This window comes from Suncus etruscus, chromosome 7 (assembly GCF_024139225.1).
Source record: "Suncus etruscus isolate mSunEtr1 chromosome 7, mSunEtr1.pri.cur, whole genome shotgun sequence".
Taxonomy (NCBI): Eukaryota; Metazoa; Chordata; class Mammalia; order Eulipotyphla; family Soricidae; genus Suncus; species Suncus etruscus.
Window position 1 is genome coordinate 67,384,586 of NC_064854.1, and position 19,713 is coordinate 67,404,298.

Consider the following 19,713-nt stretch of genomic DNA (forward strand, 5'->3'; position numbering starts at 1 on the left):
GAAGGCCTCTTGTCAGTAACATACAGTCCCTAGTGGCCTATGGGCTTTTAGGGTATAAGATCTCACTGTGTTCCTATAATCTCCTACTATTTTGGAAAGATCTGTACCTAAATATTCTCATAGATAGCTATCTCCTATTAATATAATGATAAACTTGAGTGCCCACAGAGATATTCTCCTTGGCCACCCTACCTATGGAAACTATCAATATCTTATTTTTTCTTTGTATTTGTATATAGTTGAGATTACATTGTATACCAAAAATATGTGTGCATAATATTTTCTTAACTGAAATATTGGGACTAGAAGACTAAGGACCTTGTTGTTTTGAGCTTAAACATTTATCAGGACCTTGTTGTTTTGCTGAAACATAGCCTCCCACAAATAACAAACCATGGTGCACAATATTTAACTTCCTGATAAATGTTTATGCTCAAAACCCACAGTAAACCTCACTTCTATAACTCATACAAAGAGTCATGATGTTCTATTATATCTTTTCATGACTGCTTTTACCTCCATCATTTCACTATAACTAGACTCTCTCCATTATGTTCTATTTTTCTCTAAGGGCACAGGACATTATACATTTTTAGGCAATGTTCATGTTTTATTTATCTTAACATTCTTTTCATTTGCATTCATGTTTGGAATATATATAAATACATCCAATGCTGGAGAGGACTAACATAAAATATAGTGTTCCACTGAAGTTTATAGAAATGGAAAATGATTTTTAGTTATTCATGTTCCTCTAGGTTTCTTCATTTATAGAAGCAAGTCAAGTTACTTTGTAACTTCACCAGGCTAACAATGACTTAAACTGGTCCCTTAGTAGTTTTTTTTTAAATATTTATAACCATTAAAAATGATTAATACTAATATCCAATTTATTTGAGCACTCCTTTTTTTCTTGTGAGTCTTGTGAACGGTTTGTCTATTTGTTTATACTTTTGAAAATCCAACTCCTGACTTTATTGATTTTTTGTATTGTTTTCTTAGTTTAAGTATTATTGATTTCTACTCTTTTGTTTCTCTTTTCTTCTTTGTAGTTTGGTCCGATTGTTGTTGATTCTCCAGGTATTCACAGATGCTTTTATATTTTTGATTTTTATCTTTTTTTTTTTTTTTTTGGTTTTTGGGTCACACCCGGCAGTGCTCAGGGGTTTTTCCTGGCTCCGTGCTCAGAAATCGCTCCTGGCAGGCACGGGGGACCATATGGGACACCGGGATTCGAACCAATGACCTTCTGCATGAAAGGTAAACGCCTTACCTCCATGCTATCTCTCCGGCCCCTGATTTTTATCTTTTTGTCCCTTTCTGTATAACTCTAGCACTGGTAGTTGTTTTTTGTTTGTTTTTTTGTTTTTTGTTTTTTGTTTTTGGGCCACACCCGGTGGTGCTCAGGAGTTACTCCTGGCTGTCTGCTCAGAAATAGCTCCTGGCAGGCACGGGGGACCATATGGGACGCCGGGATTCGAACCAACAACCTTTGGTCCTGGATCAGCTGCTTGCAAGGCAAATGCCACTGTACTATCTCTCTGGGAAGTTTTTTTTTAACTACTGCTTTGGCTGTCTCCCATAAAAAATTTTAAACCTGTTTATTATCATGAAGAAGCCTGCGCAGAAGGGACTACAGTTTAACAACTCAAAGTTAAATTTCCATTTAAGGCTAACATAAGTTTCCATTTAAAGGCTAACTTTCTATCCCAACTATAATGATGTAGATCTCAAGGTCCTATAAACTGCAATATACTTCTCTAGACATCTAGCCATAAAAATGACATGATGAAACACATAAGAAACACCTTAGGCAACAGGCAATCAACTTAAAGGTCAAGACTTTTTGCTTATAGCCCTATATAATCTTGTTTGTGACCCCAAGGAGGTTGGTTGGTTGACAGAATCAGACTTTGCTTTGTTTTATTTCAATTGTGTGGTCCCATTCCTCTCTACTCTGGACCTTAACAATTTGTCTCAAGAAATCTTTTTATTTCTTACTTTACTTTCATTTTGATCTATTTGTTATTTAGTAGCATGCTGTTCAGTCTCCAGGAATTAGAGTTTTTCCACATCTTGTATTCTGTGACATTGGGGTCTGATTGGAAGCTTGGTATGATTCTTATGTTTGTGAAAATTTGTAAATTAGACTTATGTTCTAAAATGTAACCTATTCTAGAGAATGTTCTGTATGCACTAGAAAAGAATGTGTACAAAGATATTCAAGATGAAAGTTCTTGTATAAAGTTCTTTTAGTTTATCATTTAGGGTTCTTTTTTTTTGTGACTACTCAACACAACCCAGTGCAACATCTGCCCTCCCTCATCCGCGTGCCCCTCCCCCCTAGTGTAGGGATGGGGGGAAAGCCTGAGGACCCCTGTAGAGTCCACCTGGCACCCACTTCTGGCCACCTAGCCAGCACCCAGGGAAGGCTTGGAGTCCAGGGAGAAGTGGGGGGATGGCTGGGGGCCTGTCAAGCCTCCCAGCACCCCCCAAGCTAGGGAGAAGGCCTCTCCAAACCCCATGCTGGACAAGAGCTAGCCTCCAGAACCAAAAAGGGAACCAGAAGCCAGGTATCTGCCTACCTTCCTCCCCATACCCCTCCCACCTAGAGTAGGGAGGGGGGGGAGCCTGAGGACCCCTTTAGAGTCCACTTGGCACCCACTTCTGGCCACCTGGCCCAGCACCCAGGGAAGGCCTCCAGTCATTTAGGGTTCTATGTCCTTACTGATACTCTGTCCAGTGGATCTATCTGGTGTTGAAAGTGGTGTGTTGTAATCTCCCACTGCTATTATGTTTGGATCCATGTGTTACTCTAGGTTTGTGAGCAAAAGCCTTCTGAAATTTGCTGAGTATATACATTTCTGAGTATATGTTTATTAGAGTTAGTACTTCTTGGTCTATTGTTCTCCTGATTAGTGTTCATTCTGTCTCTACTTTCTTGAGGTTGAAAGCAAATTGGTTTGATATATGAATATTGCTGCCCCATATGTATATGTGGAAAGAAAGAAAACCTCAACATTTCAGTTTAAAGTCCAGTGGCAGTTTCAGCTGTCTCTAGTTTATATCTAGAATACTTTATTTGCTTAAAATGTCTTTTAATGAGATTGACTAACTTACAGATGCAGTATAGTCGCCTTGGCTGTGTAGTTGATTTAAATAAAGTTTTTATTTCTGCTTTAGCCAAATAAGATTTTTTTTACTTATAAAAATGATGTGGTATCATGACAATGTTAATGAGTGAGAGAAGTAGAATGCCCATCTCAAAACAGGCAGGGGGTGGGGAGAGGGAGATGGGGTACATTGGTGGTGGGAATGTTGCAGTAGTGAAGGGGGGTGTTCTGTTTATGACTGGAACCCAACTACAATCATGTTTGTAATCATGGTGCTTAAATAAAGATATTATTAAAAAATTAAAATGATGTGGTTATGGACCAGAGAGATAGCATGAATGTAAGGCATTTGCATTGCCTGCAGAAGGATGGTGGTTCAAATCCCGGCATCCCATATGGTCCCCCGCGCCTGCCAGGAGCAATTTTGGAGCAATTTCTGGGTGTGACCCAAAAACCAAAAAAAAAAAAAAAAAAAAAAAAAAGATGTGGTTAGTTTTTTGTCGTGTCAAGGTCTGATGTCAAGTTATGGGCAAAACATTTGCACTGCTCTTTGCTTTTGTGTCATCTTTTTGAAACTATTACACTGAAGAAAAACTGTTAAAGTAGCAATAAGTAATCAACACATTTAGATCAAATATAAAAGAAAATTAGATGATATTTTCTGCTTCCTTCATTTGCATTATAGAAATAAAAAACATAGTCCTGATATATTTATTTTTAGAATCACTAGAGAATCCAGAAAACAATTTTTAGCAGGAATTTATTGGCATTCTGAAGCATTATTATAATTTAAGTACAAGTGTTGTTACTATTTGCAATTTTCAGGTAGATCGCTAATGAAAGCTAGAAAGAGTGAGATTATTTTTCAATGTTATTTCAAACATTTTCAATACTGAGATCACTGGAACAATTATTTGTAATTGAATAAGTGTTAATTGTATTTAAATAAAGACCAGGTAAATAGAAGCACATATGTAGGCTCCTTCTTTCATCATGATGTGTGCTTGCAAAGCTATAAATTTTTCTCTTAGTGAGGGCTGGAACTTCATGACATGAAGTTCACCACAAAGAGTGGTGAATGCAGTTAGAGAAATAACTATACTGAGAATTATCATAACAATGTGAATGAATGAGGGAAGTACAAAGCCTGTCAAGAATACAGGTGGGATTGAGGTGGGGAGGAGGGAGATTTGGGGCTTAGTGATGGGAATGTTGCACTGGTGAAGGGGGGTGTTCTTTCCATGACTAAAACCCAACTACAATCATATTTGTAATCAAGGTGTTTAAATAAAGATTTAAACATTTTTTCCTCTTAGTATAGCTTTTGCTGTGTCCAATAAATTTCGATAATTTGTGTCTTCATTAACATTTGTTTCCTGGAATCTTTTGATTTTCTTTTTTATTTCAACTCTGATCCATTGGTTATTCAGTAGTGAGCCTTTTAATTTCCAGCTGTTAAATTTTTTCTTCTGTGTCCCTTTGTAGTTCACTTCTAATTTCAGTGCATTGTGATTTGAGAAGGTATTCTGCACTATTTCTATCCTCTTGATTTTATGGATGTATCTTTTATGGGACAATCCTCGAGAATGACCCATGTGCATTGGAGAAGAATGTGTATCCAGTTTTCTGGGGTTGGAGTGCCCTATATATATCTACTAGTACACTTTCTTCCATTTCTCTTTTCAGAGCTAGTCTATTCTTGTTGAGTTTCAGCCTGGTTGATCTATCAAAGGGTGATAGGGCAGTGTTGTAGTCTTCCACTATTATTGTGTTGACATTGATGCCTTCTTTGAGTTTTGTCAACAATTGTATTAAATATTTTGCCAGTCTCTCATTGGATGAATATACATTTAAAAATGTGATTTCTTCCTGTTGCTTTTCTGTTTTATTTTGTTTAATTTTTTTTGTATTCTTGTTATATTTTTCTTCCTTTCCCCCTTTCTTCTCTTAAATTGATATTTATAGCCTCTAGAAGGACTCCTACTGTTTTTTTGCTTATTTGATTTTTGCCCCACCCCACGCTTTTATTTTCCTTCAAACAGAACTATATAACTTGAACCTCTTGTTCTGTCTCACAAATTGAGGGAGAAAAAATGGAGGGTATCAAGATCAGACAGTTGTAAGAACATCGAATAGAAATAAAAATGATCAGACTTAAACACCAAATCCAAAGCCAACCATACCAGAATCGATACACAATCTACAACAAGCTAGACACAGAGGGGATGACTTATACTAGAAGCCCAAGGAGGGGGATATGGGATGCATGCTGGAAACAGGGATGAAAGGAAGACAACATTGGTGGTGAAAATTCAATTTCACTATGTACCTAAAATGTTACTGTGAAAGATTTGTAATCCACGTTGGTCAAAATAAAAATTATTAAAAAAAAAAAAGAATCTGCAAGTATTTGAAGCAGGAAGAAAAAGAGAGCAGACTGAAATGTGCTCATGTATCTATAGTTGAAAGCTATTGAAAGTCAACAGGTAAAATTAACAGGACTCTAGCTTGCAGTTCATAAATACATTTGCATTACCTCTGAAATGGGAACAAACTCATTTTAATTGGTTTTAAAATATGGAACAGAATATTACTGCAGTCATCCATGAACCAACTTTACCTTGTAAAAGTGAGTGAACTTTGGCTGACTACCTGCCATGTTAAAATGCTTTATTTAGGTCATCAATAAGACAGAAAGCAATTGTGCTATCTCATATCAAGTTATAGTCTTACATGCTGTTGCTTCAGCAGAAAACATTATTATTATTACTATTATTATTATTATTATTACTATTATTATTTAGTTTTAGGGATACACTCAGTGATGCTTAAAGGTTACTCCTGGTTTTGCACTCAGAAATCCAGAAATCACCCCGGGCTAATATGAGATGCTGAGGATTAAACCCAGGTTGGATGCACTGAAAGGCAAATGCCTTAACTCCAGTCCCATTGAGCAGAAAACCTTAAAAAGAAAAATATCTCGAGATAAAAGTAAAATGCATTTGCTAATATGAACTGGAGATGGCTGCAAAATTTGGACTTAACTTAGTCTTTCTATACTTTAGCATAATGACTTCCAAATGCTGTAATAATTTCTAGAAAGTAATAAAACTATTTTGAAAAAAGAGAGACAGCCAGACAGACTGCAATAGCAAAAGTCAAAGGGGTATTTGGTGAATTCAGTTAGAGAAATAAATACATTGACAACTATCATGATAATGGTAGTGAGTGAGAGAAATAGAATGCCTGACTCAAGCACAGGCAAGGGGTGGAGGAAGAAGTAGATGGGGGGCATTGGTGGTGTGAATGTTGCACTGGTGAAGGGTAGTGTTCCTTTTTATAACTAAAACCCAACTACAAACATGTTTGTAATCATGGTGCTTAAATAAATATTATAAAATAAAGATTTTTAAAAAGCATAAAAATACAGTAAATTTTAGTCAGAATATTATTAGATTCATTATTATAACCCCAATCCTTCATACTACCAAATTTCTATAAATTTGGTTGAATAAACAGTGACTTTTAAAAAAGTATATACTGTGAAATAACATTGGTAGTAGGATGAATGAGGACCCACCTCTTCTCTTATCTCCATGAAAGTCTCTACCTCAAAAATAAGAATATAATACAGGACCTGCTCTTTTCTGCTGAGCCAGCCTACAGACACCAAGGACTGTAATCTCTCCAGGACCCACACCCGTTAAGGTGTCCCCGTCCAACAAAGGTGGGGCCAATTCCTGCCATGTGATTGGAAGCCCAGAGACTTATAAAGAAGAGCAGCCATGCTCTCTGCCTCTTTTCTGCTGAGCCAGCTTACAGACACCAAGGACTGTAATCTCTCCAGGACACACACCTGAAAAGCCTGGCCGAGGAGCGTAGGAGAGTGGCCCGCTTATCTTGTAACCCCTGAATTCCATTTCTGCACATTGTAAGAAGCAATCTACAGCCTTACCAATGGAGTAATTTTGCAGTACACCCCCATATTTACAGAAATCAAGATGGCTCCTCTAATAATCTAAAAATTAGGAAATAGCTAGCTCTTGCCAGGTATAGGGTTTGGAAGGCCCCATAGCGGGGCCCTTATCCCTAGCCTGAGGAGTGCTGGGAGTGTTGGCAGGCCCCCAGCGGTCCTTGTCTTTTTCCCCTGACTCCAGGCCTTCCCTGGGTGCCAGCTCAGATGGTCAGAAGTGGGTTCAGGTGGACTCTTAGTGGTCCTCAGGCTTCCCCCCTCCCTCCATACTCCAGGGGGGAGGAGATTGGGGAGGAGGGCAGGCAGACATCTGGCTCCCAGTTTTCTCTTTGATTCTGGAGACCAGCTCTTGCCAGGTGTGGGGTTTGGGGAGGCCCCATACTAGAGCCTTTCTCCCTAGCCTGGGGAGTGCTGGGAGGCTTGGCAGGGCCCCAGCCGTCCTTGTCTTTTTCCCCTGACTCCAGGCCCTCTTTGGGTGCCAGCTCAGATGGCCAGAAGTAGGTTCAGGTGGACTCTTAGTGGTCCTCAGGTTCTCCCCTCCCTCCGTACTCCAGGGGGGAGGTGCAGTGGGAAGAGGGCAGGCAGACATCTGGCTTCTGGTTTCCTCTTTGATTCTGGAGACCAGCTCTTAATGGGGTTTGGGGAGGCCCCATACCAGAGCCTTTCTCCCTAGCCTGAGGAGTGCTGGGAGGTTTGGCAGGCCCCCAGCCATCCTTGTCTTTTTCCCCTGACTCCAGGCCTTCCCTGGGTGCCAGCTCAGATGGCCAGAAGTGGGTTCAGGTGGACTCTTTAGTGGTCCTCAGGCTTCCCCCCTCCCTCCGTACTCAAGGGAGAAGGTGCATGGGGAGGAGGGTGGGCAGACATCTGGCTTCCGGTTTCCTCCTTGATTCTGGAGACCAGCTCTTGTCAGGTATAGGGTTTTTCTCCCTTAGACTTCAGTCCTTCCCTGGGCGCCTGTCTAGGTGAACTCTATAGGGGTCAACAGGTTTTCTCCCTATCTCTCCCTACACTAATGGGAATGTGCTTGGGGAGGAGGGTGGGCAGTCTAGCACTGGTTTATGTAGGGACAGTCAGTGGAAAATTTTTCTCCTTGTTTTCATATTGATAGTATTGTATGCATATATTCTATATATCCACAATATCCATCTTCTATTGTAACCTTGATACTGCCCTACAAAGCTCATTTCTAATATTTTATTGCCTCAGTCCTAACCCTTACTTCCCCCCATCTTCCCATGTAGGTGCAGCTAACGACATGAAGCTTATCACATAGAGTGATAAGTGCAGTTAGAGAAATAACTATACTGAAAACTATCATACCAATGTGAATGAATGAGGGAAAAAGAAAGCCTGTCTCGAGTACAGGTGTGGGTGGGGTGGGGAGTAGGTAGATCTGGGAAATTGATGATGGGAATCATGCACTGGTGAAGGGGGGTGTTCTTTACATGACTGTATCATACAACTACAATTATATTTGTAATCATGGTGTTTAAATAAAGATAATTAAAAAAAGAATATAATACAGGATCCTTGGAAGTAATGTTCGCAGTAATGGAAGTAATGGGAAATAGTCTCTCCAATTTTTCCTTAAATCCACCCTGATGCATAAGAAAGAAATGAGAATTTATCAACAATTTCTGTCCCCTCAAACAAAACTAATACAATGGAAAATGTGTTGGAGGCAACGAATATGTCTAAATTGTCTAGTAAATTAAAACAAAACACTTTCTCAAAATGGACAGTTGATATAAACATCATCAAGAAGGACAACATTTGATTTTGAATGGATTCTTTAGAACTGAGATGGAAAACAAAAATAAAAATATATCCAAATATATTTGATAAATGTAACAACTGTACCTACTCTAAATTTAGGGTTTTTATTTTCCAAAAGAATATTGTTAGAGCCAGAGAGAGCACAGAGGTAGGGCATTTGCCTTGCATGCTACCGACCCAGGACGAACCCTGGTTATATTCCCTGCATCCCATATGGTCCCTTGAGCCTGCCAGGGGCAATTTTTGAGGGAAGAGCCAGGAGTAACCCCTAAGAGCTGCTGGGTGTGGCCCCAAAACCAATCATTTAATTAATAAACTAATAAAGAATGATATGTTCTTCAACAGCATCAGATGATACAAAGACTCAGTAATTGTTTCCTAGACAAGATTCTGTCCCGGGTAAGAGAAAAAATGCGGCAATTATTTAAAATAATATGCTATACCACATTCATTTCTCCAGTCCAGTATAGAATTCACTTACAAAAGTAGAAGATGATTTAGCAGAATCATGTAACGTATTAATAATGTTAACTTCATAGCATTAAGATTACATAAACAATGTTCAGTTTACTGAAGGCTATATATTTTGAAGAGATCATTTTTTATTTATAGAAAAGTTATGCTTAAATATGTAGGGATAACAAGCCATGTATACAAATTTACTCTCTTATTTATTCTAATTTTTATTGTAACACCACAATTTACCAAGTTGTAAATAATTCATTCAATATTCAAACACCAATTTCACCACCAGTGTGATCTTCCCTTCACCAATGTCCCCCAATTTTCTACCCACCAGCATAGTCCACTTCCAGGCAGGCACAAACCAATTTACTTCATATTACTTGTTTCAACTTGTTACAACTATAGGCCAATTCAAAATGATTATTAGATCTCTCTATGGTGTTACTAAAATCAGTATCTAAAAATTTACTGGGCTATGGTTGGTGCTAATTGAACCTCTGTGCTTAACTCTCCTTTTAAAAATGAACTTTTAAAATTGTTATATAATTTAATAAAGTCTCAAATTTCTTTTTTTGTGTGTGTTTCTTCTGCCATGTTTGTTTTGCATTTATTTTTAAATTTTTTATTTTGAGTTATGAGAACAAAAGATGCAAAGAAAGAGAACAAGGTAAAGTTACAGTGAAAGGGCAATCACCCATAACATAATTCTCAGAAGAAGTACTTTTGCTGATATCTTAACTTTGAACTTTCAGCCAAAGAACGTTAAGACAAATAAAACAGAATCCATGTACAATTACTTTGTCCCTCAAGTCCCCAGATTGTAGCACATTATAATATTTCTTAACAGCACACAAGGCAATCTAAAGCCATAAAACTTACGTAACTCCTTAAACATTAGAGGCATAGTACTTTTTACATTTCCATGTACATGCATATTAGCTTAAGTTAACCTCAAATTTAAAGTGGGTGCATTTTAAGGATTAGAGTAAAAGGAGCACAGTAAAAATGGTGTTAGAGTGGCAATTGTTGTTTGCATAGGCCCACCAAAATATGAGAGGCATGGAAAGGAATAACCTTGGCCTAAATACAAAGAGATCCTACCCCTGAAGTTTCCTGGCATAAGACCAACTCTAGGCTTCAGGCAAGTTATCATCCGATCCAAGACATTGTCCCGTAGTGCCAACACACTTTTCATATAGTTTCTGTTGTTGGTATCCTGTTTCTGTATTAAAGATTCTGGAATCTGCATATCCTAAATTGAAGTCATGATGTGGAGTGTCTTCTCGTTTCACCTCACCATGAAAGGGCAATGCAGGAAGCCCTGTCCTGTAAGCATGTCGTTGTTAAGTCTTCTCATTGTTAAGGGAAGTCTCTTTTCAGCAGGACGATGTCTGAGCAGTGGTAGGGTCTTCCGTGGTAGAGGATTGCTTCCAGGTGATGTTATAGACAAACCTCACAATTAAGGGGCAATACAGCAAGCCCTGTCCAGTAAGCAGGTCATTGTTTTTGTTAAGTCTTCTTAGTGTTAAGGGAAGTCTTTTATGAGTAGATCGATGTTAGAGCAGCTGTAGGGTCTTCCCTGGTAGAGGAATGCCTCCAGGTGATGTTATATACAACCTTGGATGTTTTGTAGATGTCTTCTCTAGATCAGGGGTGAATGGAGAATTCATTCTTCTGAGGCCTGTACCAGGTCTTTATGTCAATGTTCAGGGTGTAAGGTCTCATTGCACTACAAGATTTGTGTGTTCCCATCTCTATTAGATAAGAACTTATTGGTATGTATAGTATTTTCCCATTTTAGTGTGTCTAAGCAAACAAGAAATAAAGCCACGTGGTGCTATCAGATATATGGGGACGTAAGAACATTTCCAACAAGACCCATGACTTGGTTCAAACATAAGCATTAAACTGAGGGATTCTTTCACACCAAATTTCATATTGAGCAGTTCACAAAGAGAAGATAAAAAACATGGGTGGGTATCGTCACTGTATAAGAAAATATTCAGCAAAAGTTATAGCCATCAAAGCAAACACCCATAAAATGTTGAAGAGACGTAAGTGTCCTTTCTATGCCTTTTAAAATAGTTGGGTGGGTGTTAACTCCAGAGCACCACTTTGGTCTGTGACTTAGGACTCTACAGTATTTAAGTTAGAAAGGGTAAATGAGGAGTAATGATAATAGGAGTTAAGGAAGTTAAAGAGAAATATGAACTTATGAAGGGGTATGCAAAAGAGCAGAGAACAAAATGCACATTCTGCATACATAAAAACATAATTCAATGATAGTGAGTACTATTAAAGTTTCTTGTGCTATCGCCCCCGTGCGATTTTGAAAATATAGATTGGACAGAGATTACCAGTGACTTCAAGAAGCTGGGAGGCCAGAAGTTCAGGGCCCCACCCAGACCCTCCCTAAGGAGCTGATTGGATAATGGGGAAAGCCTAGGGTACCTTCAAGCTCCACCAAGGGGCCCAACTCACCGGCTTGCCCAGGCATGTGACCTGGGGAAGCCCTGGAGATCTGGAGCAAGGTGGTAGAGGGGTGCTGGGGTTACCCAAGTCCCGCACCTCCACTAGGCCTGGTTAAGAAGGCCTCCAGCATGGCGGTGGCCTGCCAAACCCCCTCCTGCTAGACTCCCGGCTCCCAGGAAGGAGAGATCCTTCAAGAAGCTGGGAGGTCAGAAGTACAGGGCTCCCACCCAGACCCTCCCTAAGGAGCTGAATGGATAATGGGGAAAGCCTAGGGTACCTTCAAGCTCCACCAAGGGGCCCAACTCACCGGCTTGCCTAGGCATGTGGCCCGGGGAAGCCCTGGAGATCTGGAGCAAGGTGGTAGAGGGGTTCTGGGGTTACCCAAGTCCCGCACCTCCACTAAGCCTGGTTAAGAAGGCATCCGGCATGGTGGTGGCCTGCCAAACCCCCTCCTGCTAGACTCCCGGCTCCCAGGAAAACTCAAATTTCTTATGATGCTTTAAAATATATTACTAGGAAATGCAAGAATTCTTGTCTGGAATGCTATAAGGTATCTTCAGCAAGATGTATAGTTTAACTTGAAACTTTACAGCAATTATATACCAAAGTTACTTCAGTAAAAGTGTGATTTTAAGTTGGTATGCAGGCAAATGGAATCCATTTGAAACCTCAGCAGCTAGAGAAGTGCAGAGAATCAATATTTGCTCTGAGACGTTAGTGTGTAGGGCTCAGATTTTAGAGTGTAAGATACTTTATCAGGACTAAAGTTAACAGCTCAAGCATTAAAGCACAGAAAGTAATTCTTGAGTCATGCCAATCGAATTGAATTACCACCACCATATTGCACAATCTATCCCAGCAGATCACAAGCACAAAAGAGGACTTCTCATTTTATAGAACAAAGAGGGGTCATTATCCTTCCTAAAATCTATACTTCCCAGATTCAGGACAATAGCAGAAACCATATAGTACAATAAAATATCACTGTTAGAAAACTAGACCAACTGAATTTTCTAGCGCTATCATTTATTAAAAGTATGTTTTTTTTTTAGCAACCTAGTTTAACTCATTTTGGCCTCATTTTTATATGTAAATGAGAATAATGAAAATACTCATTGCATAGTTTGCTATGAAGATTAAATGAATCATCACTTTTAAAACAGAAGAGGATATGACTCTATGAGTTATAGCTTTGAATACCAATCAAATGTACATTACAAGAGATAGAAAAAGGAACCATGTCAGTGATCCAGAAAGCAAGAATTTGATATTCACCTATAACACAGAAGGGTTTCCTGGCAAAGCGCAGTCTTCCTTGCCATCCTCTATACCGACAACAGCAACCTGCAGACCAGATCCGCACGATGAACTCCAAGCCAAAGACGACAATCATCACGAACTCCTAAATATCAAATCAGACATGTTAGAAAAACATTTGAGGACGCAATAAGCTCTATGGATAGTTCTGGACATGTAAACATTGCACATAAAACATAAAGTTACAATTTCTAAAATTACAAACATCTGTTCTTTCCAAATTAATTCCAACCAAACCTGAAGAACATCTGAAACTCCTATATCTGCAATTTTTTTGTGGGATACCTTTTCTTTTTATTCTTTTAATAATTTTTATTGAGACAAATGTGCATCACAAGTCTTTTACAGTTATATTTAAGGTACATAGTGACAATGAAGTAGGGCAATTTCCGCACCAGTGTTGATCTCTCTTCTCCCCTGTTCTGCATCTGATACCTCCCCCTTTTGCCCCCTGGACTGCTAGTGTAATAGGTCCCCTTTGTATATATATATATATATAACTTGTAGATCTTGGTTCTGTTGTCGTTGACTTTGGGTGTGGAGGATACCATTACTTTTTAAGTCTTGAATACTTGGCAAATTTGGGAAAAAGTTTTAATACTCTTCAGGCTGAATAATCTATCGGTCTTGTCTGGAATATAGAGGGTAGCTGATTCTTACTATATATTGACTGAGCAACATATGAAAAAAAGTGAACCCTGAACAAAATTTACAGTTTTCCAGAAAATAGAACCTCCTTTAAGCAAATGAAATTATTGTCTCTGGGCCTTACTACAGTAATGTCTAATTTTCCTTAAAACTTATAGGTGGTGAGACTATTCTGTGTCTATCTCTCTTCCTCCAACTTATTTCTCTCAACAAAATAGATTCCATGTACATCTATGTATAGGAAAATTTCATGACTTCATTTTTTCTAATGGCAGCATAATATTCCATTGTGTATATGTACCACAGTTTCTTTAGCTATTCATGTTGATGACCCAAATAGAAAGACATTCTTGCAATAATTTTCAGACACAAAAAAGAAAAGAGTGGAAGTTCCAGCTCACTCCATGAAGCTCACCAAAAAGAGTGATGAGTGCAGTTAGAGAAATAACTACACTGAGAACAATGTGAATGAATGAGGGAAGTAGAAAGCCTATATAGAGTACAGGTGGGGGTGGGGTAGGGAGGAGGGAGATTTGGACATGGTGATGGAAATGTTGCACTGGTAAAGGGGGGTGTTCTTTACATGACTAAAACCCAACCACAATCATGTTTGTAATCAAGGTGTTTAAATAAAGATATTAATTTAAAAAGAGATCAAGTATTCCCCCCCAAATACTTCTAGATTTTTGTTGGCTATTTTCCATTCTCCAGCTGTTACTAATTTTGCTAAGAAATTTACTTTCAAAAATTTGTCAATATTTTCTAGTTAAAGTTTATTTTCTAAAGTTTATTTTCCTGAGTTTCAGTATCAGTCAGTGCTCTACAGTTGCCATTGTATTCTCATCATTAATATTTAATTAATATATTACAATGAAGATAATCTGCATTTTACTTGTAATCTTTAAGGACAATAAATTTGAGATAGTATTAAACAAGTACAATTAATTTAATTTTAATATTCAAAGTGTCTGCAATGATGAATTTTTCTCTTTCATCAAATTCTTTTTTATTTATTTTTATTTTTATTTATTATTACTTTATTTAAGCTTAGTGGTTACATAATTGTTTATGATTGAGTTTCAATTCTACTCCATCCTTCACCAGAGCATATTTCCTGTCACCAATGTCCCCAGTTTCCCTTCCACTATCCCTTCTTCTGCTTCTGGGGCAGGCATTTTACCTCTATATCTCTTCTCTCTCTCTCTCTCTCTCTCTCTCTCTCTCTCTCTCTCTCTCTCTTCTCTATTTTCCTCCCATTTTTGACAATTTGGTTTGCACTATTGCTAATGAAGGGAATATGCCAGGAATATCACATTATCCTCTTTTAGCACCCAGTTCTTGTCCAGAGTGATCAGTTCCAATTATCATTCTTATAGTGTACCCTTCTCAATACAAACTGGATTCCCCTGCCACTTGTGGCAAGCTTTCTACCATGGACTGGCCCTCCTGGCCCAAATCTCTATTATCTATGGATATTATTACCATACTAGCTTTTATTTTTTCTTATATTCCACAAATGTGTAAGATTATTCAAGGTCTATCCCTATGTCTCTGACTCACTTCACTCAACAAGATTCTTTTTATATCCATCTAGGTAAATAACCAAATTTCATGACTTCATTTTTTAATACTTGCATTGTATTCCATTGTGTTGTACCACAGTTTCTTTAGTCACTCATCTGTTCATGGGCTCCTGGGTTGTTTCCACATTCTGTCTCTTGTAAGTAGTACTGAAATGAACATAGGGATATAGAGGGCTTTTCTGCATTGTGTTTTTGGGTTCCTAGGGAATACCCCTAGGGGTAGTATTACTGGATTATATGGAAGTTCAATTTCTAGTTTTTGGAGGAATATCTATATTGTTTTCCAAAAGGACTAGACAAGTTGACATTCTTTTTTTTTTTTTTTTTAAATTTTTTTTATTAATTATTTTTTTTATTATTTTAATTATGACAACAAAGATGCAAAGAAAGAGGACAGGGTAAAGTTACAGTGGAAGCCCAATCACCCATAAACAGGATTCTCAGTAGTTCCATCGATGATATCCCAGCCTTGAACTTTCAGCCAAAGAACATTAAGAAAAACAAAACTGAACCCATGTACAATACAATTACTTTGTCCCTCAAATCCCCAGTTGTAGTACATATTGTTTCTTAGCAGCACACCATATAATCTAAAGATATTAGACTTATGTAACTCTTTAAACATTGAGGGCAAAGTACATTTCTCTAGTTCCATGCACATGCTTACTAGTTTAAGTTAACCTCAAAAGTTTTAATGGGTTGTTTTTCTTAAGGATTGGAGTCAAGAGAACATAGTAAAAAACGATATTAAAGTGGCATTTGTTTGCATAGGCCCACCAAAACATAAGGGACATGGAAAGACAAATTATGGTCTAAATACATGGAGACCCTACCCCTGAAGTTTCCTGGCACAGGATTGACTCTAGGCTCCAGGCAAACTAGTTTGTCCAATTCAAGTCATAGTCTGTAGTGGCAATACACCTCCATTCCTCACATAGTCTCTGTTGTTGGTATCATTCTTCTGTATTAAAGATCCTGGAGTCTGCATATCCCATATTGCAGTCAGGATGGTGCAGAGCATCCTCTCGTTTCACCTCACACTTAAGGGGCAATAGAGAGAACCATGTCCTGTAGAGCAGGTCATCATTGTTGTCATGTCTTCTCGCAGGTCATTGTTGTTGTCACGTCTTCTCAGTGTAAACGGAAGTGTCTTATTAGGAGGTCGATGTCACACCCTCGGTAGTGTCTTTCCTGGTAGAGGACTGCTTCCAACTGTTGCTATAAAAGACCTTGGATGTTTCGTAGATAGCTTGCCTGGTTCCAGCGTGAATGGAGAATGCCCATTCAACTGAGGCCTATGCCAGGTCATTATATCAATATTCAGGGTGTAAGGTACATTGTAATGAGATTTATTAGATAATAACTAATCTGTATGTATAGTGTTTTCCCATTTTAATGTGTCTATGCAAACAAGGATCAATGCCACGAAGCGTTATTGGTGCATCTGGAGGCAATAGGAACAAGACCAGCAATTTCCATGACATAGTTCAATCATAGGCATCAAACTGAGGGACAGTTCCACCACAATCCTTACTGAACAGCTTACAAAGAAAAGACAAGATGAAAAGTGGATAGAAACATCATGGTAGAAGAATATATAGAGAGTTACAGCAGTTAAAGAAAATAACCATAAAATATTCAAAAGATATATGTGTTCAATATGTGTTCGATTTGTGTCCTTCTAAATAGTTCTGGGATTTGTAAGATCTACTGTATGTCTTTGGTCAGAGATTGAAGCTGTGTGTTACTGAAGTTAAGAAGGGTAAATCTGGGGTACTGATGGTTGGGAGGAGCATATGTTCGCGCGGGGGCGCTAGCCCCCGCGCGGTTTCAAAATGTAGACTGGTATGAAATTGCCAGTGATAGCCTGAGTATAGCTGAGAAATTATTTGCCTCCCCCCAGAACAAACTACACCCCCTGATCCACCCTCTAGAGCCGGCCTGGGAGTGGGGAAAACCCAGGGTGCCCCATGAGCTCCTCCCAGAAACCCACCTGGAGATCCGGAGGAAAGGGGGAGAGGGGGTTCGGGTGACCCAGGTCCGGGCCCCCCACCCTAGGCCAGGCCAAAAGGCCGCTGGCACATACGGAGGTCTGCCAGCTGCCCGCCCGTGCTGCTAAAAATCCAGCTCCAGGAAGGGAGAGAGACCCTCCCAAGCCCGAAGGACAGGGATTTAAGCCCAACCTAGGCCGGTCCCCAGACCCGGCCTGGGAGTGGGGAAAACCCAGGGTGCCCCATGAGCTCCTCCCAGAAACCCACCTGGAGATCCGGAGGAAAGGGGGAGAGGGGGTTCGGGTGACCCAGGTCCGGGCCCCCCACCCTAGGCCAGGCCAAAAGGCCGCTGGCACATACGGAGGTCTGCCAGCTGCCCGCCCGTGCTGCTAAAAATCCAGCTCCAGGAAGGGAGAGAGACCCTCCCAAGCCCGAAGGACAGGGATTTAAGCCCAACCTAGGCCGGTCCCCAGACCCGGCCTGGGAGTGGGGAAAACCCAGGGTGCCCCATGAGCTCCTCCCAGAAACCCACCTGGAGATCCGGAGGAAAGGGGGAGAGGGGGTTCGGGTGACCCAGGTCCGGGCCCCCCACCCTAGGCCAGGCCAAAAGGCCGCTGGCACATACGGAGGTCTGCCAGCTGCCCGCCCGTGCTGCTAAAAATCCAGCTCCAGGAAGGGAGAGAGACCCTCCCAAGCCCGAAGGACAGGGATTTAAGCCCAACCTAGGCCGGTCCCCAGACCCGGCCTGGGAGTGGGGAAAACCCAGGGTGCCCCATGAGCTCCTCCCAGAAACCCACCTGGAGATCCGGAGGAAAGGGGGAGAGGGGGTTCGGGTGACCCAGGTCCGGGCCCCCCACCCTAGGCCAGGCCAAAAGGCCGCTGGCACATACGGAGGTCTGCCAGCTGCCCACCCGTGCTGCTAAAAATCCAGCTCCAGGAAGGGAGAGAGCACAAGTTGACATTCTTACCAGCAGTGAATGACAGTCTCTTTCTCTATGCATCCACACCATAATGGTTAGTCTTCTTTGTAAAGTGGGCCAATCTCTGTGGCATGAGATGATATCTCATTGTGATGTGGAGTATTTTTTCATGTGACTATGTGTAATTTTTCTTTGGGAAATGTCTGTTCATTTCTTCTCCCCATTTTTAGATGGGTTAAATTTTTTTCTTGCTAAGTGCTATAAGTACCTTGTAGATATTAATCCTTTATCAGATGGTATTGGGTGAATAGTTTCTCCCATTTCCTGTGTAGTCTTTGTATCCTAATCACCATTTACTTTTTGATGCAGAAGTTTCTTAGTTCAATGTAGTCACATTTGTTTATTTTTGCTTTCACTTGATTGGTCAGTGGTGTTCCATCCTTTAAGATGTCTTTAGCTTCAATGTCAAGGAGTATTCTGCTTACATTTTTCTTTATGTACCTATGGTTTCAGGTCTAATATCAAGGTCTTTAATCCATTTTGATTTGACCTTTTTGCACAGTGTTAAAGAAAGGTCTGAGTTCACTATTTTTATATGTAGTTGACCAGTTTTCCTAATATCACTTGTTGAAGAGGCTTTTCTTGCTCCACTTTGTATTTCCTGTACCTTCATCAAAGATTAATTGATAGTGTAGCTGGGTATTAGTGTTAGAATATTTAAGTCTATTCCATTGATCGAGGGTCTGTCTTTATTCTAATAACATGCTTTTTTAATTTTTTTTTCTTTCATTATTTGCATATAGAAAAATAATGGAATTTTGCATATTAATTGTGTAGGCTGCCATATTGATTCTCAAAGTAACCTCTGATTCCTCTTTGAATTTCTATATTGTCTCTAGTGACATTCCCATTTTCTTTTCTAATTTGTTTTATTAAGTTTCTCTCTCTTTCTTTCTGAGTCTTGCTAATGTTTTATCAGTCAGGTTATTTTTTTTTTCAAAGAACCAACTCTTTTTTTATATAGTTGTTAGTGTAGTTATTTTGTTGTCTATTTTCCAATTTCTTAAGCTGAATTATTAAGTTATTTATGTAGGCCATTTCTTTCTCCCTGATAAATGCTTTTAAAGCTAAAAATTTTCCTCTTAATACCACATTTGCTGTGTCCTACCATATAATAATTCGTGTCTCTATTTTCACTTATTTCCAGGAATCTTTAGATTTCCTTTCTGAGCCAGTTGTTATTTAATAGTGAATTCTTTAATTTCTGGGTGTTAAAGTTATTTCTCTGTATATATTTGTAATTAACTTCTATTTTAACTGCATTATGATATGAGAAAGTAGTTGATATGATTTTTATTTTCTTGATTTTATGGAGTATGTTTTATGGCCCAGTGTGTTGTCTGTCTTACAGAATTTTCCATGTGCTATAATGTGTATTCGTCTTTCTGGGGAAGA

At 39.4% G+C, this 19,713-nt stretch overlaps 1 protein-coding gene across 1 annotated transcript in view; it reads right to left on the reverse strand.

The window, feature by feature from the left end:
• KCNQ5 (potassium voltage-gated channel subfamily Q member 5) overlaps positions 1 to 19,713 on the reverse strand; it is a 722,711-nt gene that overhangs the window by 261,698 nt on the left and 441,300 nt on the right. The window contains 1 exon segment of the mRNA XM_049777012.1: positions 13,075 to 13,201. Coding sequence (XP_049632969.1) covers positions 13,075 to 13,201 — 127 coding nt within the window.